We start from the raw sequence: 24,281 nt of genomic DNA, 5'->3' as shown, positions 1-24,281 counted from the left end.
AGAAATGTTAAAGGAAGAATGAAATATACAGAGGACTTTAAATCTGCAAAAAATGCAAAACTAATGCTCTGCAAACATTTTGAATTTGAAATGTTTTCATACTTGAAATAGCTATTTGATGCTATTCTGATCATTCTGCAATAGTTCCAATTTTGAAACTTCCAGGTTGCTGGAATATCACCAAAGTCTTCTGATACTGTAAGGTTAAGATTGTTTGTTTAAAATCTCAAACATTTTACATACCTGTAATCAGAATTAATAACATTATGGAATAAAGTAACTTGAATAGAGTTAGCCACATCTCAGAACCCTGAGAGGCAGGATATTTAGGGCTGGTGACTAGGTTTATATATTTGTCTTTATTCTAGAGTTGTACAATATACCGAAATATAAATTAATCAAATAGCCTGGTTTGATTAAGTCATGGTAACATTAACCAAGGCTAAGCATTACCAACCTTAGCATGTGTGAATGCAGTCATTAGATTTTTAACACATTGCGTTGTAGAATTTGCTTCCACAAGATGTGTAAGAGCTATCATATTACCTTGAAAAGAAATTGTGCTGTTGTCGAAGATAAATCACCTTTGGTTATACCAATTTACGCTATCAGACCTTGTGACATAGTTCTTAGTACATCCTCTCCAGCAACTAAGGGCACCACTGATTTCTTCTTGTGCTTTTGTTTTCCTGGTATATATTATGTACGTAGAATGTTGTAAGAGTCTGATCCATTAAGACAGATTAAATGAAGACTATACAGTGACTGTCATGGGGTGAACATTCACCTACTAATAAATACTTCTGAAGCAGTACACCATTGATGATTTCCACCCCCTCACAATCCTTTGAAAAAGAACCAATTTTAATTTAAGTAAGAGCAGTTTAAATGGTAGACTGCAGTTAACAGTTTATTAGAAATACAGCTGCATTATGTTAGAAAAACATACCTTTACCTAAACATACTTAGTTTGTTTGAAAGTTTCATGCTACGTTACATTCTGTTAACTTTATATTTTTCCACCTAACGTAACTTTCCTTTAGAGCTAAACTGATTTATGCATTTCAGACACCATTATCATGTAATAATCTCTTAATCCTCTCAACTGTACTCAAAAATCTGTCAACTCTGCCTAACGCCATACAATTTCCTTGCTACAAAGATGTGACTGGCTTGCATGTCCATGGATACAATCCCCTTAGCTCAATCCTGATAAGATTACCTAATTGTACTACTCTATCTCTCAATCTATTCCTTTCTGCCAGGTACCTGCCTGAAAAGCCTATGATTAAATACCACTGCTATTTTTTCCAGTGACAGTTAATTTACAGAGTTTCTTCTTATGCACAGGAGAGAACAAAGCCAAAGAAAATAGTAACAGCCACAATACAGAAAGTTTAATATAAACAACCCTCCCTCTTATGCCCCCGTTTCATGCATGCTGTGAAAGATGTAACAAAAATGCATTTTGCAATTTAAGTAGACCCGTTTCAGAACTTCATTTCTAAGAAAGCTCATTTCTGTGGTATCAGGAATATGCTAATTATTTTGGTAGATTTCAGATGGCTTACTAGACATTAAATATTCTGTTCATATCTGTGGCTTTCATACACAAAGGTTACATTAGGAAAGTATTAAGTCAACTTGCTCTTGAGAAACATGCTAAAGCAAATATCCTACTACGTAAATTCTACTATATTGAAGAGCTATGCACAAGTTTAATGCTGCAGAAGTCCATAAATTCAATTAATACAGGTTGATTTTCTTCATCTTTGATATCTTTTGTGTTACATTGTAGTGAGCGTGGTACTTTAACCCATGCTGTGCAAAATATATTTCCAGGAGGAAATGGAGCACTCTTCATGTAGAAAAGTAGTTTCATGCTATCTAGGAAAAAACGGGACTGAAACTAAATTAGGGTTCACATTCTTGAATTGGAAAAGAATCCTTGAAGTCCTAAACTTTATTATGCCCATTCATAAGCAGTTCCTGTAGCACAACTGATCACATTCTCTTTCAGCAAAAGAACAGTAATCTGGATGGTGAAATCCATTAAGCCACATTTCACAGCGTAAGTGGAATCCTTTGTACGCTGTACAAAATCTCACCAACTTAAAAGGACAAAAGCAGTAGTCTCACTGTATTATGGAAGTATGCTCATCAGTATGTTTCAGGATGAAGAAGACATAAACCAGCAATAGGAGGAAAGATTGGCTCTTTTAATCCTCTTTGTCCGTTGTCCTCATAGCTGCATCTCCTATGTATTTTTCCTTTCATGTATCAGAAAAATATGCTACTTCTGTTCTCTTTTCCAGACAATCACCATGCCTTTGGCATCACTGGATGCCAAGAGACTCTCATCACAGTTAAAGCTGACATCCAAGACTGCAGCGCTATGTCCTTGAAGTTTGTTAACGATAGCCTTGGTGGCCCGTTCCACATCAAAGAAATACACACACATATCTTCACTTCCAGTCACTAAAATGTACAAAAATAAATGATTAGAATAAAACCTTCATTAAATATAGGCCCTTAATAAAAGAGGGGTCTTCAATTTCTTTTAACTCTGTATTAGTTAGAGGAAATCATGTGCAATGGAAAATATCAAAAGCACGGAACTATAAGAAGCTGCAGAGAACTGGCTCTGCTACATTATTTTTCCAATTACGGAATGACCATACAAGCATCATACCAATGCAAGCGCCTTGACGAAAAGACATGAGGGGACAAAAAATGCTGTGGACAGGATGTGAGCTCTGTTGTATTTGGAAACTTCTTTTAAGCTGCAATGTTCCTTCATTATCCACTACCCTGTCAGGAAAAGTAAAAGGAATGGTGTAAGCACATATATATATGCATATATCATCCTTAAATGGGATTTATTAATATTCTGCATATACAAAAATAAAGCACGTCTTTTGGCGCAATAGTATCATACCTATATAACAATAGCTTGTTAATACATGCATTAATGAGGAGAGAGGGATCACGTGCTTCTCTGCTGATCCAGGAACGGGCTGAAATACTGGTGATAGAACTTCCTTCATTAACTATGAGGCGCTTGGCTTTGGTCAGTTTTCCTGCAAAAATGAAATGAAGCAGAAACTGTCCGATCCAAACTGGGCTGCAGCCTATCTCTGCAAGATCATCTTGGAAACTCACCTGTTGCCATGTCAAAGAGGAATGAGAATATGCTGCCTTTGTCATCTCCCGCCCAGAGGATACGCCCAGGAGAATCAAAGGAGAGAGAGAGGACTCGGCCTGTTAGTTTGCTTGAGCCACCCTTCACTTTTTTCCCTGTTGAGATGTTCATCACATGAAGGTTGTGTTTTCCATTTCCCACCTGATGGATAGATAAAGAAATTATTTTTTGTAGCTTGCGCTAAGCAAAATAGGACACATTAGCAACATACAGGTAGTCCTAACAACTGGTTGCTTAGCGATTGTTTGAAGTTCCAAAGGACCTACCTGGGAGATACTTATGACCTGGATTTGAAGTTCCAATGATCAGGTCCCCCCCCCCCATGTTTACGTGACTGAACTTTGGGTGCTCTGCAGAACCAACAGTCATGTGATCACATTTTACGAAGTTTTTGCCCCAAACCAGCATTTACTTCATTTTTGGCAAAACCACAATCATAGTGAACCACTAGCTCACTTAATGACTGCTTCATTCGCTTAACAACTGTGATTCTCTTAATGATCATCACAAAAAAGGTTGTAAAATCATGTTGGTCATGTGATTATGATTGTCATAAGTTATGATTGTAACGGGCTGGGCTCCCTGTAAATAGAATTAGAATGGTAACTCTTCTAAATGGAATTAGAATTGAAACCCTAACCCTTACAACACCCCACCCCTATCTTCATAAGAGAGGTAGATTAAGTTGGGAGAAGGGGTAATTTAATGTTTAACTTTTTATAACTAGACCCCTTTTCTTTTCTGTCCCCTCCCTCACATTAGAGAAGAATAGGAATATCAATGCTTTTAAATCGTTTAGTGCATTCCTTACTTGCATCATGGGAATCAAGTTGAGTAATAAACTCCAGCTGAATGTAAGCTAGTGTTTCTAGAATGACAAAGGCCCAATTTTTCACAATACATACTCAGGAGAGAAAAGGAAAGCATATCACTGTTACTTCACTCACCACTGTGAGATTATTATTCATAGGTTGAAAAGTACAGCAAAGTAGCTCAGAAGCATCTGGATCTGGGATTTCCCGGATACACTTGCCATCCTCTGTAGCCCAAATGCGCATTGTGGCATCAAGTGAAGTGGAAACAATAATGTCATTGGAGAGAGACCAAGCAAAGTCCGATACACCACGGCTGTGTCCTTTCAGCACTCGAAGCACCACAGGGGGAGTGGGTACTAACTGACACACTGAAATTGTGCCATCTAGAGAGCAGCAGGCTAGTAGGTGTTTGTCGTCATTGGCAAACTGAACTTTAGGCACTGAGGAGGAGGAGAAGGGGAAGAGAAAACTCATTAGATTGATATTGATATTGGACTATCCAGAGTCTTGTATATTATTCTAGATTTTTCTTATGCTATTCCTTCTTGCAACACAATTATCAAACTGAGGAATATTTTGAGTAGTGAGGTGGGACAAAAAGGGTACTTTGTTAAGTTGCCAGACTTCAATATCTTAAGCATGTACTTAGCAGCATTGATTGCAACCTTGATGTTAACCTTCCTCAACCAACATGGCCACTGCTGAAGATTCTGGACAGCAATGAACATGTGGTGCAACACCCGGAAATGTATACTTCACTTAATCCTCCAGGGAAAGATTGAAGGCAAACTAGCCCCAGGCAGAAAAAGAACATTATGGCTTCAAAATCTAAGGGACTGGTTTGCACAAAACTCAGCAGGATTTTTTCGTGCGACTGTTGATAAAAATAGGATCGCCAACATCTGATGACGGATATGGCACAAGAAGAAGAATGGAAATTTGGGGACACTGTTACAAAGTCTTTCTCAATGTTCCATTTCCCATAGTTCTTACTCTTATCCTCCATAAAGGCAAGAATCATAACCTCTTTTTTGGATAAGGGGCTTGATCAATACTTAATATCCATCTTTCTTTTGCAAATAATAATATACATGCCCTTTATTGTGTTGACAAAAGAAGGAAGAGGCTTAGCAGTGCCTTTATGTGGTTGATTGCTATATTCTTCCTTTACTCACCAGCTTCATCCACGTGCTGGTCAAAGATATGATACATGCCAGCAAAGGCATAGTTCTCACTTAGTGTAGTATCCCCAGCCATAGCACGACTAGCTTCTGCCACTGAAGTGGGGACAACACTCCCTGGTGATCTAAGGAAGAGAATAATATAAATTGACAGATCATGGATTTAATTTTCAACAGAAATGGGGCAGAAACAAGACAAAACTAAAGAACCTTTATTCTTTGATTAAATGTACCGGAGTCACAATATTTTCTGATTAAAACTTGCAAAAAAAAAAAAAAAAGAAAAAAGTAACACGCAGCAAGCGAGCAGACTGACAGGAACACGGGACCTTTTTCTCTAGTTGGCGTTATACCTTTCATCGTAGACAGCTCGGTTCATTTGAGCTTGCAGCTGATAGGAACCTCGGCTGACAGAGCGGCGGTGGCCTCGGGCACCCAGTGCTCTTGGGTCGTCATCAAAATCCTATTGTTACAATATGTAATTTTTACATTTTAAAACAGAAAGTTCTTCATGGACACAATGCAGAGGAACATTATGTGAAGGGAAGAAATGGCAAAGCTTGTCCCTAGGGATTCTGGATTGGAAACAATAGCAATGAAACTTCAGTGCTATATTAGGTAACATGGTATTGACAAATTCTGTTTCCCAATTCTTGTTTGGACATTTTCAAGTTCTTGTGACTAGAAAAGTATAAATAATTTTTAAGAAAGAAGGTGCTACTTTCTTAATTCTTTCAAATGGTCTAGGGCCATGATGGCGAACCTATGGTACGTGTGCCAGAGGTGGCATGCAGCGCCCTCTCTGATGGCATGCAAGCCATTGTCCCAGTTCAGCTGTGCTGTGCAAGTGTGTGCGCCTCCTGCTGGCCAGCTGGTCTTTGGGTCTCTGTCATGCATGTGCAGGGACAGGGTGTGTGCGGGGGGGGCACATATGCATGCACAGGAGGCCAGGGTGCATATGCAGGGGCCGCATGCACATTGCATTTTGGGGGTTCGGGCGCACTTTGGGCACTTGGTCCAGAAAAGGTTAGCCATCACTGGTCTAGGGTTACTTTTTTTCTTGTTATACCAAACCTCTTTGAAACACAAAATCAGAATTATGCAAGACTGATTAAATGCAATTAAGTTTTCCAAGCTTTTATTTAAAAAAAAAAACCTTAATTATCCCTATAAGATATACTGAATGGATTACCATCAGACTACTTATAACACAGATGTCAAACTTGCTGTGTCACGTTGCCATCATGGGATGTTTCGTGACATTTTTCCCATTCGCAGAGCTGGGGTGGGTGTGGACTGCGCATGACACATCTGGCCCGTGGGCCGCCAGTTTGACACCCCTGATTTATAACATGCAAAAACCCAAGTACCTCCATGCGGTCAAGTGTAGTGCGACTGCTTCGGACGATGCTGTTGCTGTAGGCTCGAAAGCTGCTCTGTTCTGAGAGTGGGCCGTAGCGCTGGGCCAGAAGCTGACTGCGTAGTCGCAGGTATTGCTTACGAAGCAAGGGATCGAAGCCTGCTTTAGCGTTGTCCCGCAGCAACTGGCTTCGTCTGCGGATGTATTGTGTACGGAACTGAGGGAAGTTTGGGGTGCGGTATGCGTTGTATCTGCAAGGCAAGATGATGCATTAGCTGCCTGAAACCTCAGCCAATAGTAGCCTTGTTGAATTTAACCTTCTCTTTTGCTTAGCATCATTCTGAGTTTCCACTAACTGAGAGTATAAAATTCTCTGCAGCACAAAGTCCTATGGTCATTTCAGTACTGTGCTGTAATCACATGTCAGTATGCGTTTAAGTCCACTAAATGAAAAACACTGATTTAGAATAAAGTTCCTTCATTATTCCTTCCCCATCAGATAAATCTTCCCTCTCTCAAACGATAACACTTTGTTCTCAAAAATCAAGATGGCAGAGAGTTTTTTTTCCCATTTCTCAGGTCATATCCTCAATGTTAATTCTTAAACTCATAATGTACTACTAAACTATAATCTCTTCATAGGGATAAAATCTCAAGATTTATGAAGCTTTGTTCTCAATAACGTACTTCCCTGAACAGCAACTAAGAACAACCTGTCCTGTATACTTCACTTATTTGTAAGCATGTATGCTAGAATTATATCTTGCATTTTTTGTTCAGAAGCTCAAGATAATATATATAGTTCTCCCAATTCACTCCATAACAACAATCCTGTGAGGTAGGGTAGGCTGAGAGACAACAACTAAGTCTGATAGGAGGTTTCATGGCTCAATGTACATGAGCCTGGGTCCCAATCTAGCATCTTAACCACTACACCATATTGGCATACTTTCTTTTCCTTGTTGTTTAAGCCACCTATGCATCCAACCTAGGAGCCTCACCGTGCATCTACAGCCAACACTTGTTGCCACACTGCTGCCATGCCCCACACCGCCACTGACCGCTCAGGGGAGCTGGTAACTGGGTGCCTGCAAAGAGTAAAAAGAACTTAAAGGTCAGAGAAGGGTTTACAATGGGAAACAGTGTAATACAATTCCATTTTTCAATATGCAGAGTTTCAGCTCTAGGATCAATCGCTAGGATCAAATCCATGTATTCAGGATGACCATCTTTAAATTGTGTTATAAATTTATCAAATGTATATAATAACCCATCTCACCAAATCAATTCTGGGCAGCATACAAACAATTTGATAAAAACAACAAATGTAAAACCATCAAATATAAAATATAAACAGCAGAGAAAGTACATCTCCTGAGACCCACCAAATATAGGTTCATAGCCAATGGTCCCTATGCAGCATGCCTATTCTGTCAGATCTGATAGGCTGATATAACAAGGCTGATAAATTTAAGACAACAGTTCGAGACAACAGAAAATGTACATCCCAATGCAATATGAGAGTTCTGCAGCAGGCTCTGACGAACGAATTTCAACAAATGACAAGTCACTACTATTAATGGCAATTTTTAGTGTGTGTGTGTATCTCCTCTCTCTCTCTCTCTCCAGATTTTCTGCTGATTGCCAATTGTAAATCACAGACTTATTACTGCACATTTCCACCCTCACCTCCACCCAGAGGAAAGAAATGTTAGATTTTAAATTGAGGAGCAGGGATGTCTTTTTCCACATACTGGCAACTACAACATAGGAGTAAATAAAGGCCTGATATTTTTTTTTTTCATGATTCCAGAACAGCAGTAACAAAACTGATTCAGGCCTGCCCTATCTCTTCTGCAATGATCTACGGTAACACATCTGGAGGACTCAGGTTTGGAAGACTGCCTTAAAGAATCCGCACTCCAGTGATCTTCACACCGCAGTTGGGCAAAAGGGAGGTTTGTTTTTTAAGTAGGAACTTAGCTATGCTAAGTTAACCAAATCCAGGCCTCCACAGGGCCTTGTGTGAGCTCTACCATTTCTTCACCTCTCTCCAAACAGCATCCTATTTTTGTCAGAAAGATTGCCTAAAGCAGCCCAAACGACAGAGGTTGGCAAAAGGTTGGCCGATTCTCTATCATATGTTATTATTCTGCCAATGACAAATAATGGTCTATGGTGTGGGGGGAAGCAGAAGAAAAATGGAATCATGCTCAAGGAATGTTGGGGGGGGGAGACAATCATGGCAATCCCATTGATTAGATGGAAGAAGGAAGGAAGGAAGGAGCGATGCTTTTCATGGCAGAATGGAGTCAGGGTCTCCCCCCCCCCCGGGAGAGAAGGGAAGAGGATCGGGAGGGAACACACCTTCCAAGGGAGGCAAAAACCACCAGGTCTCCATGGTGACCACAACATTAGAAAGGAGAGGCCAAAAAGACGATGGAGAAGCATCAAGACTGTCTCGTTTCCATGGCGACAGGCCCCGGGGCTGCCTATTATGGGGTGCCTGCGGAAAAAATCAGCAGCCAGAGAAGAGCTGCAATCCGAAAGGTTTCGGGAAAGTTGTATCAGGATCGTACCTGAAGCGGCTCCCGGTTTCCCAAACCTGGCGGGGGTGCCGGCGGCGGCGGCAGCAGCAGCGAGAACATCGGAAGGAAAAAAAGAGGGAGGGAGGCGGAGTCCGTATGGCTTCAGCCCAGCGGCGGCGGCGGCGGCCCCGGCGCATGCGGGCGTCTCCATTCCCTCCCTCTGGGCGCGCCAAGGAAGAGCGGAGGCTTCAGTAGGAGGGAGCGCGCTAGCAAGATGGAAATTAGGAGTAATAACTACGATCGTGGCTGCGCGCCTCCTCGATAGAGTGACAGCAGATAAGGCAAGGAACAGATCCCGAGAGAAACTGGAATGATTCACAAGGCTACAAGTTGTGCATATTCCTCTTAAAATTATTTTCACCTTTGGGTGAATGGCAAACAACAAGGAAGCAACGATCTACGATCTACTACTACACGATTTATACACTACTCTTTGCCTACCGACGAAGTAAGCAGTCACAGTGAGCTAAACCTCCTGACCTGAGAAATGCCAGGCTTTACATGCAAACACAAAGATATGTATATCAGGGAGTCAACCGTGTCAAGCTACTTCTGCAAAGCTTGGCAAATTATCCACTTGAGACCACATGATCTCATAAGGAACTTACTGGAATTTCCTCCAGCCTCGAATGTCACAGCGACTGCCACTCAGGTTACTCTTCTGCTTCTCCAATGTCCCAGCCATGGCTGGTTCAGATTCCAGGGAAAACCACTCTCCCAGCTAAATTGCAACCTGGGCCTTTGTAGAGGGTGGAGTTGTTTTCAAAATTCGACAGTAAAAGAGGCCCAACTTCATTCCTGATGTATCTTCTGTATCAACTAGAGTATCTGACTAACACTATTAAACTACAGCTCCACCCATCCTGCTTCTCTAGTGAACCACTCCTATTCCCACTTTTTCAGAAACACAGTCTCATTGATTTTCAGCATTTACCGTATCTGCCAGCATCTTAGATCCTCAGAAAGGCAAAGGTATAACTAAAGTTTACACATGAATTATGACTTCGAGACAAAATCGGAGTTCAATGTTTATTTTCCAGCAAGGAGAGAAATGGAGAACCAGTAATTCCATGCCCTTTTGACTGGGAGTAAACCAGATTCTTCCAAATGTGTGTCCTCTAGACTAGAGAGATTCAAGGAGTGCTAATCACTCCCACCCAGCCTCAATGGGAGTTGTAATCCACACTATAGAGAGAACAGCTGATTGAGAAAGTCTGAAAATTAAAGCATCCTTTGATTATACAATCTGGGACTTTAAAAATATCCGTACAGCTGAGTTGTATGTAAAATATTTAGATATCCATAAGTGAAATTTCCCTTGATCTATGCTGTTCTCATGGCCACTCTTAAGAAAGTGCTTTCCCATTGCAGGCAGTCCTCGACTTACAACCACAATTGAGCCCAAAATTTCTGTTGTTGAGGGAGACATTTGTTAAGTGGGTTTTGTCTCATTTTACAAACTTTCTTACCTCAGCTGTTAAGTCAATCACTGCAATTGAGAAGTTAGTAAGACGGTTAAGTGAATCCCGCTTCCCCATTGACTTTGCTTATCAGAAAGTCGCAAAAGGGGATCACGTGACCTTGGTACACTGCAGCCGTCATAAATAAGAGCGGCTGAAATTTGATCATATTGGTCGTAGAAAATTGTGAAAAAATTGTGAAAAATAGTCATGTCACTTTTTTCAGTGACGTAACTTTGAATGGTCACTAAATGAACTGTTCTAAGTTTGAGGACTACCTGTACCACCTGTAGATTTTTCTACAGAGGCTCAGAATAAAAGTGGTTTTGTCTTGCCTATAGTAGGTTCCAAGCTATGTGAAAAATCTTGTCTGGGCATCCCCCGCCCCTTGCAAACGCTGCTCTTTTCACTGGGCTTTCACATTCGTTGCAACTTTTATTCTGAATTTTGTTCCCAAGCTGCCTTCTCTCCCTTGCGGAGGTACAAATAGTATCATGCTTCTTCGCTATATTATTTTGTTCCTATTTCCGGCTGAACATATAATGCAGGCTATCCCATATCGTGGCGCCTAAAGCCCTAATGACGCAATCTCTTTCCGCGGGTTCCGCAAGCGCTTTGGAGAAATGCAATCCACCCGCCCCTTGCCGACCTCCTCAAAATGGAGGAGCCGTCAGTCTGCCTCGCACACTCGGAGTTTATTTCGACCGAGTCACTCCTTCCATCCAATCATGCCGCAGTTCAGACCTTCTGGGGGTGGGCCTATTAAACCTTCCGAGCTCGGATTGGTGAGTTCGGCGGGACGCCTTGTCAAGAAAGAGTCATTGAAAGAAAGGCGGGAAGTTCTAAAAAAAAAAGAAATGATTCGGTCGTCCGTGGATGCCGCGGTTGGAGAAACGATGGAGGCGGAAGCGACAGCGGTGGAGTAAGTACGCGTAATATCTCTTTCGCGGGGAGATCGAATGACGATTCCCTGTTTTCCTGTCCCGCAGGAATGCATTTTACCCGAAGTAGAAAAAAATAATAATCAGAAGGCGCCTAGAGCAGTGCTTTTGCAACCATGGCAACTTCAAGGTGTGTGAACTTCGACTCCCAGAATTCCCAGCCGGGAATTCCAGGTTGGCAGTTCTGAGAGTTTGAAAATCCGTATATCTTGAAGTTTCCAAAGTTGAGAAACATTGGTAAACTGCAAAAGAGAGGCGGAAAGGGTTAGGGAACTTTAGGTTTGTGTGCTTAGAGGGCTTCCATTCTCCAATGGCTGGTTTTCCATAAACTGCATTTGGGAGCCTGGCTTAATAAGATTATGGAGTTTGGCACCGAAATATAGTTGGGATCACCTCCCTTAGATAAGGAGATATTGAAACTCCTAGCATTGGAATACAGATATGGATTTTTAGAACTTTGTTACTTGATGAAACTTTAAAAAAAACCCACTGCGAGTAGAAAAATAAAATTCCTTGGGGTCTTGTGAATAACACTTCCTCCTATTTTTAGAACAGGAAGTATTCTTTAATAGTTGATGCTTTAAAATAATCCCGTTGCAGAAGCAAAATAGCCACACAACCAACACCTCCATTAAAATAATTACAAAATCTCTTGCAGAAACTACTGTTTTTTGATCAAGCATCAGTCATGTTAGGTTAATTTTGCTTCATTACATTCATTTAATTAAGTTAATATAATGGTCCTTTCCTTCCCCATCCTCTTAAAATCACAGCTTTAATATTTTGGTATTCTCTTCTTGCAATAGCTATGAGATTGTTAAGTGGCCTCAAAACTGTCTTTTCCACGTATTTTCACAATGAGATACATGTAGCATTTTGTAAAAATGAGAAACTCCACCATTATAAAGGAAAAGATCTTTTTGATTCTTCCAATCAACAGTCTTCCAATATTTGAAGGGCTGTCACCTAGAAGAGGGGGGTCAAGCACAAGCACATGAAGGGCAGGACAAGAATCAAAAGATGGAAATTTATCAAGGAAAGAACTAAACAGAAATTTCCTGGCAATGAGATAAATTAATCAGTGGAACAGCTTGCCTCCAGAAATTGTGGTGCTCTGGTCCTAGGAGTTTTTAAGAAGAGATTGGACTACCATTTGTCCAGCATCTCCTGCTTGTGCAGGGGGTTGGACTAGAAGACCTCCAAGGTCCCTTTCAATTCTAATATTCTGTATTCTCATATTTTTCCAGTTGTGTGTAAAAGACAATTGTATTTTTTAGAAAATATGTTAATCCATTTTTTTTAATAGAGTGAGTCTGCCTCAGAAGTTGGCTGGGAGTTTCACAGTGACATTGAGGATAAGGACAGACAACTTCCCTTGTTGCATATGTAAATTGTGCAGTCACTGGAGAGTATTAGTTATATTCTGGATTTTGCTTTCAGTTAGAATATGGCAAGAGTGACATCTAATGCATGAGAACAGTAGCAGACGATCTGCATGGTTTTTCCCAGCTCTCTTTTTGACTTCCTCAGAGGTTCCTCTGGCCATAATTACTGAAAACTAACAGCACATTTTCCTACCATATTAAGGTGGAAATACATAAGAACGCACTACAATTTTAAGTCCTCAAGTAGATAAATCACAGAAATCCTGCCTCTCCCACATATGTGATGAGGCTCCATACACTATATGGTCTTTGTTTCCATATGTTATGGATGGTAATTGGCCACTAAACTATAATCAATATAGCAGATAAGTCATGTAAAAGTGTTTTTAAGAGATTTAAAGATTTGGAAGTGACTATTTTCTTTATATCCTGGTTGTTTATGTCCTCTTCAGGCTTCTATCTCAGATCAATGATATTTTAACGTATGAGGATCAAACCACAAGTGAAATGAAATTGGAATTACCAGCCCAGGTCTTGGCTGAGCATGCAGTGGTGAGTGATAGCCTCATTTTCTTTTAAGTTGTTGTCTTCAGTTCTGGATTTCTTAAGAACTAGTTCCATTCCCACTTTTGGAACGTGTTTTCCAGAACACTAGAAAGACTCAGAAGCTGATGTACACCCAACTACAAGTGCTTAAATTCCTTCTGGATTTTCTTGACTCTGCCCCTCGCATCCAGAATGCCTCTGACTCTGCTGTTCGTGAGTATCAGGGCTCCGCAGATTGCATGCAGTGGTGTGATGCAAATGTGGTCTGGGTAAGAGTGTTTCTGTTTTAACAATAACATTTTAAAAATGAAGCCGTTCTACAGAATGGATTATTCAATCCTTGTTCCATCTTCTGGAATTCCTGCCTAGGATCAAAGGCAAGGTCTGTTTTCCCTGGGGCTTTCTCTTGCGGTAATCTCTGACTGTCTTCAGTGCCATGTAACATCTGAGAACTGTTTTCAGAGACAATTTAGGAGGACTAGGCAAGTCCTCCTAGCAAGTTGTGTGTACTTTTATTCAACTGGTGTGGGTTCTCAAATTGTACATGCTGATTTAACCCTGACTAAATGAACATCCATCCTTCCTGGAAGATTGGAAGCATGTCTGTGAGACGATCCATTCTGGATCAGACCACAAGGCCTCTCTTGTTCAACATTTTGTTTCTTTGCTGGCCTGTCAAATCCTTTTGTGAAGTCCCAAAGCAGTCAAGAGAGCAGTAGCATCCCACACAGCAAACTGAGAAATGTACTGCTTCTGTTACTAGAAATAATAATATGGAACTACCATGACAGGCCTCAATAGCCCCACCTTATTAAGAATGTTATTTTCCACCAATGTATCTTCTTGGTTATGGGTAGTTTGAAAACCCCAGCTGACATCAGGATTCTCCTGAGCTATTTCAGGCTCCAAAACAGATTGTGGTCTCTTGCAGGGAAAGAGATGGAAGAAGCCAAAAAGCAATGGAAGGTGCTCAAAGCAGATTACCAGCAACAGGTGGAGGCTATCAAGGGGACGGTGCCTCAGATACTGGCCAAACAGGAGGAGGTACAGGGCCGGGCTCGGCTTTTGGAGGAGGCTCTGCAGCGCTACCGAGCAAAGGTTCTTTTCTGACTTGGGAGTGATATTGGGGGGCGGGGGGGAGATAGTTGAGGTTGAGAGTGGTGGTCAAATATTTGCCAGCACCCAAGATATCAAGAATATTTAAATATTGCATATCAAAATATATATAACCTGCTGTTCTGTTTAGATCCGTGTTTCTCAATTTCAGCCACTTTAAGATGTGTGAACTGCAATTCCCAGAAGTTCCCAGCCAGGATGCTGAGGATTGAGAAACACTGGTTTCAGTGAATACTTACATTTAAGTTTCAAAGAACTATGTTAATTTAAAGCAGCAATCGTTACAACGGAGAGCAGAGCTGAACATGACAAGCCTGCCTGTCAATTTATTTCCATTGGAGCCTGTGAGGTCCATTAACTTGAACCTACACCCAACTGAATTCCATGGAGCATCCTTCTGGAGAAGCCTATCTAGGATTGGGTTGCAGAGTCCCAACCTGCAATGGAAATGATTTGCTTATTATCAATAGGCTAGCCTTCACAAAAATGCTGGCTTTTATTTTATGCAGTTAGATGAGGTTTGAATAGTCAGAGAAAGAAGGTGAATAATTCATCTGTCTTTCTTGCCAGAAGCAGAAATAAAATTGTGTGAGCACATTAGATTACAGGCAAGTTCAGTCGGATGGGATGAATGATGGATCTTTCTATATCTGCAGTACAATCAGCGTAATGCAGAGTTCCCCATCCTTTCCGGCTTTGTGGACCGGTGGGGGGAGGGAGAGAGGATGGTTCCAAGTCAGCGGTGGGCAAGTGTCTGCGCATGGCGCAGCTCCATTGCACAAGCAGCAGGTAAGCACACACATGCCTACATGAAAATGTGTGCATGCATGCGCTTGCCTGCTGCTCGCACAAGTGGGGATGCTCATGCGCCCTCTCCCGCCACTTCTGCGGCTCGATTCCGAATGGCTCAAGGCCTAGTAGTGGTCTGGGGTATAATGATATCTGAAGCAGAACATCCAGATTCAGTCACAGTTTTGTTCCATACAGTATCAACCTTGTGAACTCTCAAGCTTCCTCTTTCCGCTATGTATTCAGGATGGACAGTGATTAATATTTATATGTAAGGGTGTAGGTATATGTATGTATCAGGGATGAAATCTATTTACCTTCCATACCGGTTCGGAAGTGCACATGTGTCACATGCGCTTGGGGATCCTCTGCCCATGCGTAAATTCTTCTGCGCATGCGCAGAGAGTTAAAAACAGGTTACTTCCTGCTTAAAACCAGGAAGTAACAACGACCGGGCAGGTGGGCAGAGCCTTGCACTGCCGTCGCTACCAGTTCTCCGAACCACCCACCACCATCGCTACCGGTTCAGCCGAACTGGTCCAAACCGGTAGCATGTCACCCCTCGTATGTTTGTAGCATGTCTATATGTTTGTTATGTATGTGTACGCTTTTGAGAGCAGACAACAGAATTTCATTTTTAATGTGTGCCACAGTAAAAAAATGACAATAAAGGTTATCTTGTCCCAGCCGATCTACTATAATTCTATTCATTCCATGGGGTCCTTGGTGGTCTCTAAGATTGGTTGTTTGCTTACAGACATTTCATTACCCAACTAAATAACATCAGTGCTGACATCTTGTTATTCAACTAGGAAACATTATCAGTTGTAGCAGGTAATGAAATCTTTGCAAGCAAACAACCATGTTTGGAGAGCATCAAGGACTCTGTAGTCCAACCCTGAGCAGTAGACATTCTCTTCTATGGGATCTACTTAATTCTAAGTTTCATTTCCTTGATAGAAAGAAGAGGTAGAGGAAAAAGCAAGGGATGCCCAGAAGAGGCACCTGAAAGAACAGGTAGGACTGTTCAGATCAATTAATTGTGTCTCAGTTCTTTCAGAGCAGCCACTGGAACTCATTGGCTTGTTTTTTTGCTTGCTGTTGCCGACCCCTCCTTCCCAGGAGCTCTTGAGAGAGAGACACCAGCAACTAGAGCAACAGGTTGCTGAATTGCAGGACAGGTTGCAGAAGCAGCAGAAGGAATTGGAATGCTTGCAGAGAGAGGTTGGGGAACAAGAGACCCAAGCCAGGATCTGGCAAGAGAAAATGCAGAGGTGAGGAGAGAAATGAGAGCGTTTAATGTTTATTCGTCAAACAAAAATCACAAATTCGAACAAGCAAAATAATTTTTTAAAAAATGTGCCGGGGATGATAGGCACGTTACTGCACTTACGCATGCTATTGAACAAAATACAAAATAGGGCATCGGTAAATGTAGGTGTAAGAGGGATTTTTGGGGATTGTGAGGCAATGGGGCAAAAAATGGAAATCCTGGTAGAAAGGGAAATATATGCATTATTTCATTGTTCATAGCCTTTACAGCTATTTTGGAATACCTAACTGCTTGCAATCTGAATTGCAGATAAAAGCTCTAAGTGCTTGAAATTGTGGGAATGTTATCTACTTTCATTCCAGAAGCCGGAGAAGTTACTAAATAGGGCTATGAGTTTTATTTCTATAGTTATTTGTAACTGCTCAGTTGAACAAAATGGTGTAACAGATTGCAAAACTTGGATTAAAATTTCTGTTTGTTTAAAAGTGCGTGTGGGGGGGAGGGGAGTGGGAATCCACCTAAGCCAGAGGTATCAAACTGGATTTCTTTAAGGGCTGAATCAACACTGTAGTTCTCTTTGGGCCGGGAGTGGGGGGAGGGAACGGGACGGACGGACGTGACAGATGCCTCCGCTAGCACTTTGCCAGCCAAAATGGGTGGGCATCCCCCCCACGCCCTGTTTTCGGCCAGCAAAGTGCTGCAGGAGGCCATCCAGGCCAAAAACAGGCCACGGGGGGGATGCCCCCTGCCCCCCGTCCACGGGCCGGTCCTTTGCCCTGTGGGCCAGATTTAAGCATCCCTTGGGGCGGATCCGGCCCGTGAGCCTTGAGTTTGTTACCCCTGACCTAAGCCCTCCACTGGGAATGATCTTGAGAATTAGCTGTAAGTGTTTTTCTTTTTCTCCCTTGCTTATTGGGGACTTTATGTTTTCATTATTTTATTATTTATTATACCCAGAGTCTCTGATTTCCAATGCCTTTTGGAGAGTTTGCAAGGGGTGAAGGTGATCTGTGTCTCAGAGAATGACATGGAGGTGGAGCTGACTTCTCAACCCCAGCCTGAGATTTCTGCTCCTCGTGGTCTGAAGCTGTGTATACACTGGGGAGAGGATGGCAATGTCACTTTGCAGGTAAGAAAAGCAGGAAGTGAATTCTACTGGATTTAGGGTGCTGAGAACACCAGCCTGATCTTTCTCTCTTCTCCGTATAGAGTGGCAGCCCTTCTTTCCTTCTCCCTGGTGAACTTCCCCTGGGAACTTGCAGCACCATCAAAGGGGTCCTTTTGGAGTTGCAGCACAGCTATTCTCAACAAGCACAGCTTTTGGCTGAGATCGAGTTGCTGCAGAACTGGTGAGCACCTTCATTTGTGTTGCTGTGTGGCTCCATAAGGTGATCTAGGGAAGAGTTTGAGCATTGCATGTTGGGAAAGGGGTAAGAGATACCTCAGCCCTTGGAAATTTACCTGGCTTGTAATGAATTCTACATGGGGCTCCCGCTGAAGAGCATCCGGAAGCTTCAGTTGGTGCAAAATTCAGCGTCCCACGTGGTTTTGTGCAGACTTCAAGGACACATGTTTCACCTCTCCTGCGGGAACTGCACTGATTGCTAATTTGCTTCCGGGTGCAATTCAAGGTGCTGGTTGTCACTTTAAAGCCCTTCAGGGCTTGGGACCAGGTTATCTGAGGGACCGTCACTTGCTAGTCACATCTACCCGATCCACTAGAGCGGGAAGGGAAGGAATCTTGCGGGTCCCATCCCCTATAGGGCAGTGGTGGAGAACCTTTTACTCACAGAGTGCCGAACAGGTACGCACATTACGCGCTTGCTATCAACGCTAATGTGCGGCTCCTCCCCCGTGTGCTGCGCACCATCTGCGCATGCGCATGGCTTTTGCGCACAAACGTGCACAACCACACCACCTGTGCATGCGCGTGGCTTTCGCACGGCTCTCCCGTGCACTGCATGCAATTACATCATCTGCGCATGCACACGGTTTTCGCACACACAATGCATGTGTGTGATCGCTGTCTATGCATGCACGCACTGCGTGCAAGTACACACTCATGCGCAAATGCACATGCGTGCACAGGAGAACTCTGAAGACCAGGTGGGTCCCCTAAATTGCGCGCATGCGCAGCAGAGGCCCAAACACCAGCTGGGACGCACGCGCATGTGCAGCTGAGTTGGGTGACAGCTCGCGTGCCTGGAAAGATGGCTCTGCATGCCACCTCGGCATACGTGCCATAGGTTTGCCATCACGGCCCTAAGGAGATACATCTGGTGGGTGCTAGAAGAAGATCCTTCTCTGTGGTGACTCCCTCTTTCTGGAACATCATTCGCCCAGAGATTAGATTGGCCCCCACTCTAATACTCTTCCAGAAGGCGCTGAAGATCTGGTTCTGCCAGTGGGCCTGGGGAACCCAGAGTAGGATGGAGCCCATTAAATGACTTGTATAAATATGTGTTGTCGCCGGGATGGGGATGGGGCTATTATTTTTTATTATTTTATTATTTTATTTTTATATGATGTTTTTATATGTAAGCTGCCTTGAGTCGCCATGGGCGAGTAAGCGGCAATATACATTTTCTAAAATAAAAAATAAATAAAATAAATTCCAGCTTCATTCCCAGCTTGGCTTGTAGCAGGTTTTAGCTTCATCCCCAGGGATTCTCTACTTAAAAAGTGCTGGGTACAAGGTTGAGAGAGAAGATCTGCCTCCTTCCAGAAATGTGGTTTATTAATTATTTACCCTGTTTTCCCCCAAAGTAAGACATCTTCTGATAATAAGCCCAATCGGGCTTTTGAGCGCATGGCAATAAGGCCATGTGCTTATTTCAGGGTTCAAAAAAATATAAGGGTCTTATTTTCGGGGAAACATGGTATTTATTAGACTTTTACCACGCCTTTATTATTATTTTTTAATAAATAAGGCATTGAACATATATAATACTCCCACCTCCCATTTTCCCCACAACAACAACAACCCTGTGAGGTGAGTTGGACTGAAGAGTATGTGACTGGATCATATCACCCAGCTGGGTTTCATGCCTATGGCAGGATTAGAACTCACAGTCTCCTGATTTCTAGGCCAATACCCTTAATCAAATTGGCTTATGACAAATGCTCCTTGATACATAAAAATGGATATCCTGCTCTTTTTTTTTTTTCTACAAAATGGCCCAAGAGAAACTCACTGACTCTCTCTCTCATAAAACACATGCACAGTTCAAGTGACTGAGGTTAATATATCTTCGCTGTGCCTAAAAACAAAGTGCAGAAGAACATGATTGGTTTCAAATCAAGGATACAGAACTTTTCATCCATTCTCAGGTTTGCCTAAAAAGGGCTTACCGTACTTTTCGGAGTATAAGACACACTCCCCCACCCCCCACCCAAAAGAGGGTGGAAATGTTGGTGCGTTTTATACACCAAATGCAGCCATTTTTGGTCTCCCAAAACCCCAACCCGCACGTCCCGTTTTTGCCAAAAACAGGCCTGTTTTTCACAAAAACAGGATGCACAGAAGGTTGGGAGGCCTGCAGAATGCTCCTGGGGCCGGGGAGGGCAAAAAACAGATGCACGGAGGCCAAAAACTTTTTTTCTTGTTCCTCTTCGAAATCTTGGTGCATCTTATACTCCGGTGCATCTTATAGTCTGAAAAGTATGGTCAATTCTGGGGAAATAAAGACTGAATTTCTCCAGAATCCTGATTCTTGCAATAGGAAGAGGGAGGGAGGAAAAGAGAACGTGGCTGAAGCTAATACTTTATTTTCCAGTATACCTTCCTGTAAAAGGGAACTGGTGCCAGAGTTCTCACAGATCCCCTCTTGATTTTCACTAGGCTTGAAAAATGCCTTCTGTTTTTTGTTTTCTTTTTTTTAAATAGGAGGTTGGCACATTACCAAGTGCTGGACTCCAAAATCATCTTTATTTAAAACAATATTTATGAGCCGAGAAATTTTCTTTGAAAATACAAGGATGGGTGACTGCAGCCTAATGCTTTGCTTGGAAGTAGCCTACCGGTTCAGAAAAGGGACAAAAAGAATCAAGAATATCCTGCTGCAGAGGGGAAAAGATGATGGCAGGCAGCATTCTGAGAAATCGGTAACTGCTTACATTTCCCTAGCAGCCATCTAGACAGAGTGGCTATAGCAGGTTCCCAAAATTTCATAAGTGCCCCCAAATCCATAACGATTGGGGACTCTTTATCTTAAAATAGGGGAAAATGGGATTTTGCCATGGCTTCTTAAACTCAGGAAGCCACCAAAAGAGAGGAGGAGAAATTATCTGGGGGTGATGATAAGCATGTTCTGCAGATTTTCTGTCAACATCATTTCTGTCATGAAAATGGCATTTAGTTGTAGCTGTTGTGGCCTGCCAGCGGCCAGCAGAGCTGGCAGCAGATTCAGACAGTGAGGAGGTTGGGGAGGAACATGGGCCAGTCCTGGAGTCTGGCGAAGGCTCGGACGATGGCTCTGAGTCGGAGGCAGAGAGAGGGCCAATGCCATCTGGTAGTTGTTTGCTGCCTCCGGAGTCTCTGGAGTCTGACATCAGTGAGGCAGAAGAACAGCGTGAGCCTGTTCCCAGTGTGCACATACGCAGAGCTGCCAGGAGACAGGAACAATTAAGAAAACAGGGTCGACTTGGGAGTAAGGCTTGGAGATGATTGGCCCCTCCCATAAGACATAAAAGAGAAGCAAACGGGACGTGAGTTTTTGCAGGAAGCAGTCAGTTCATCTGGCCGATGCAAGATTTGAAAATTCTGTTTGTGACTCTGTGCCAAGTTTGGCCTTGCCCTGCGCCTGGAAATTAACTCTCTGGCAGCGTTCCACGTGAGATAGGTGGGTGTTGATAACCTTCCTCTGAAAGACTGTTTATCAAGACTTGCTGACTGTAAATGAAAGTAATTTACAGTCAAATAAATAAAACAGGTTTTGCAGGACTAAGATTGTGCTTTATACTTTCTAAGGAAGCCTAGGTCAGAACAGTAGCATGAGTTCAGGCTCACATCTGCCTTGTCCTCTTTTTCAAGGTTCTCTTTTTCTTATTCTTTGTGACTCTCCAGGCCCCTGTGGCAGCTATTGTGCAGCTTCACGTTTTCAGATGAGTTGGGAGAGCCAGTCTGGTCCAGCTGTTAAGGTTCTGGGCTAGAAACCAGGAGAGCATGATTTTAGTCCTGCCTTGGGTGGGCACAGAGCCAGCTAGGTGGTCTTGGGTCAGTCCCTCTCCCTCAGCCTAGGAAGAAGAAGAAGAAGGCGAGGGCAAACCACTTCCGAAATATTGTCTAGAAAACTGCAGGGATTAATCCAGGTAGTTGCCAGGAGTCAACACTGACTTGAAGGTGCATAACATTAGGAAGAGCAAAGCATAACTCTATAGTATAATATAAACTTGAGGATTCCTGGCATAGGCCCAACCCCATACAGGTAATCCTCGACTTATTGCAGTACTTCATTTAGTGACCATACAACGGCACTGAAAAAAGGGACTTACGACCATTTTAACATGACTGTTGCAGTATCACCATGATCCAAATGCAAACACTTGGCAATTGACTCCTATTTATGATGGTTGCAGTGTCCTGGGATCATGTGATCTGCTTTTTTGACCTTCCGACAAGCAAAGTCAATAGGGGGAGTCAGATTCACTTTGCAACGGTGTTACTTACTTAACAACTGTGGTGATTCGCTTAACCACTATGGCAAGAAAGGTCATCAAATAGGGCAAAACTCACTTAACTGTCTTGCTTAGCAACAAAAATTTTGGATACAGTTATGGTCATAAGCCGAGGACTACCCATACTTGGAGAATTGCAGTCATGTATGTCTGCTGTCATGCCATTCTCATGAGGTATGCTCTGCTAAGCAGAGAGCCCGTTCTTCATTCTCTCTTGATATTTTAACCTTTTCTCCCCCCTCTCTCCCCCCAGTTTTGCAATTGATTGGCAGCCGGAGAAGAGACTGCTCAGTTACTTAAAGCCTTCATCAACTTGCAGCCTCTACGTAGAATCGGGATATCCAGCCAGTGGGCAGGTTCGGCTTTTCTCAATAAAGACTCAACAAGGCACAGTTGATGTGACTTCCTACAAGGTTAGTACACAGCTATCACTGCTTTACCTTCTGACAAAGGATCAAGGCCTTAACTTGGCCTGGAAATAGATTTCAACTTCTCAAAAGTTAGGGATATTTTAGAAATGTAATGGTGAAGTTGAATCCCATACAGCCACTAACCCATTCAAGGTTCTTTTGCTTCTGTCTCTTTTGAGGATGCTTCTCTTTGCCTCTTAGTTGCCAGCCATTCAAAAAAAACCAAATCAAGCCCAGAAACCAAGGAGGGGATTGAAATAATAGCTATTATTGTCCTTAAGATGCTGAGATTTTTTTAAAGACAGTGATAATTCATTGTGCCAGGGATGGAGAACCCATAACATTCTTGGTCTCGCTGAACTTAAAAAAAAAAACATAGCAACCTTTGGCCGCACTGTGTGTCTGCTCCTCACTGTATTTCCCCAACATCTGAAGGAGCACCAATTTCCCACTCCTGCTTCAGGCAATTCCATTTCTATTTTCTGGTTTTATTTCTAAATTCTGCCTTAGCACTTTTAGAAGGAGGCCCCAGATCACAGAGCTGTGAGATACTGGTATATCAGACCTCAAGGAGAAGGCTACATATTTTCTATTTAGCCAGTAACAACATGCTGTTAATAGTCCACCCTGCAGAAAATAGAACATATTTATTCATGGGCCCAGATATAAAACTTCAGTTTTAGGATTTCCTATGTTCTTTTAGCCTTCACCTTAACGTCTGAATCTCTTCTTTCTTGCAGCCCCCACAGGAAAAACCTTCACTACAAAATTGGCTGATCTACCTGAGCACTATGGACTTCAATACTCCTTTCCCAAACTGAAAAGCTCCTACTGCCTGTGTCCGTGTAATGTGATGAGGATCAAGGCCAACATCTATGGTTTAGGCCGCCTCCTAATATTTTTGGAAGAAGAAGGAAATTAAATTTAACTGGGACAGGGTTTTTTGTGTGCAAATGTATGTTTATGTTTATATTTGTTTGTATGTTGTATTTTGGGCCACTTCAGCCTCTACTTCCCTCCCCTTTTACTCTTGCTTGCTTTGATTTGAGCTTCCAGTTCTCCTCTTTGAGTCCTCCTGCTTTCCTGTTACGCTTATATAGTTTTATGGCTGGTTGAGTGTTACTCATCCATATTCTATGTCTAGTACTTTGCATCTCCACATTGTTGAACTTTTAAAATGTTTTGATCAATAAAATTGGTGGTTTTATTGGAGGTTTCTAGCTCTCATTTATCTGATGGACTTAATTGTAAGACAAGGTTTGTTTCATTATCTTGTAATTCCTCTCTCTTTTTTTTTTCAGACAGTTACTGATAATAAATATTTTTTACCCATGTTTATGTGGAGCACATTACAAGCTGGGGGAATGTAAACTAACCCAAATGAGATTTTTATGCATATCTGATCCCTTATGATATACAAATTACTGCTGGACTCTCCCCAGGGATGATCCTATTGCAGTTCACAAGAGAAAAGCCAAAAAGTACAATTTAGATACCGAATAAAGATGGAAACTCGTTGTTTAATCTGATGTTAAGAGC

At 42.4% G+C, this 24,281-nt stretch overlaps 2 protein-coding genes across 3 annotated transcripts; one reads left to right on the top strand and one right to left on the bottom strand.

Moving 5' to 3' along the window:
• Window positions 1-974: 974 nt before the first annotated feature.
• Window positions 975-9,814, bottom strand: WDR13 (WD repeat domain 13). 2 transcript variants are annotated; one of them, XM_070935102.1, is made up of 10 exons: window positions 9,755-9,814; window positions 7,560-7,646; window positions 6,569-6,809; window positions 5,552-5,661; window positions 5,193-5,323; window positions 4,150-4,457; window positions 3,163-3,343; window positions 2,939-3,080; window positions 2,693-2,811; window positions 975-2,478 (listed from the first exon to the last, which is right to left on the bottom strand). In XM_070935102.1, the coding sequence occupies exons 2-10, from the start codon at window positions 7,598-7,600 to the stop codon at window positions 2,294-2,296; spliced, it is 1,458 nt and encodes a 485-aa protein (XP_070791203.1). In that variant the 5' UTR covers window positions 7,601-7,646; window positions 9,755-9,814; the 3' UTR covers window positions 975-2,293. The 2 variants fall into 2 exon arrangements, with proteins under 2 accessions (XP_070791203.1, XP_070791202.1); XM_070935101.1 differs by lacking the exon at window positions 9,755-9,814 and adding an exon at window positions 9,138-9,227.
• Window positions 9,815-11,468: 1,654 nt separating this feature from the next.
• ZWINT (ZW10 interacting kinetochore protein) lies at window positions 11,469-23,861 on the top strand. Its single transcript, XM_070934449.1, has 10 exons — window positions 11,469-11,528; window positions 13,385-13,484; window positions 13,580-13,691; window positions 14,410-14,576; window positions 16,344-16,400; window positions 16,506-16,657; window positions 17,614-17,785; window positions 17,866-18,005; window positions 22,586-22,745; window positions 23,483-23,861. The coding sequence occupies exons 1-10, from the start codon at window positions 11,503-11,505 to the stop codon at window positions 23,561-23,563; spliced, it is 1,167 nt and encodes a 388-aa protein (XP_070790550.1). The 5' UTR covers window positions 11,469-11,502; the 3' UTR covers window positions 23,564-23,861.
• Window positions 23,862-24,281: the final 420 nt, after the last annotated feature.

The sequence above is a fragment of the Pituophis catenifer genome, unplaced genomic scaffold (genome assembly GCF_029215685.1).
Source record: "Pituophis catenifer annectens isolate HBS135680 unplaced genomic scaffold, rPitCat1.0.hap2 SCAF_2, whole genome shotgun sequence".
Lineage (NCBI taxonomy): Eukaryota > Metazoa > Chordata > Lepidosauria > Squamata > Colubridae > Pituophis > Pituophis catenifer.
This window is presented reverse-complemented; position numbering and strand designations above follow the sequence as displayed.

Bases quoted from the DNA above. Each gene is read 5' to 3' on its own strand.
- WDR13 (XM_070935102.1), bottom strand. From the start codon at position 7,600: ATGGCAGCAGTGTGGCAACAAGTGTTGGCTGTAGATGCACG. The intron at 5,324-5,551 runs GTATAACGCCAA...TCTCTTCCTTAG, and splicing joins CGAGCTGTCTACGATGAAAG to ATCACCAGGGAGTGTTGTCC. The intron at 4,458-5,192 runs GTGAGTAAAGGA...CCTCCTCCTCAG, and splicing joins CCAGCACGTGGATGAAGCTG to TGCCTAAAGTTCAGTTTGCC.
- ZWINT (XM_070934449.1), top strand. From the start codon at position 11,503: ATGGAGGCGGAAGCGACAGCGGTGGA. The intron at 11,529-13,384 runs GTAAGTACGCGT...TGTCCTCTTCAG, and splicing joins GCGGAAGCGACAGCGGTGGA to GCTTCTATCTCAGATCAATG. The intron at 13,485-13,579 runs GTGAGTGATAGC...CGTGTTTTCCAG, and splicing joins TCTTGGCTGAGCATGCAGTG to AACACTAGAAAGACTCAGAA.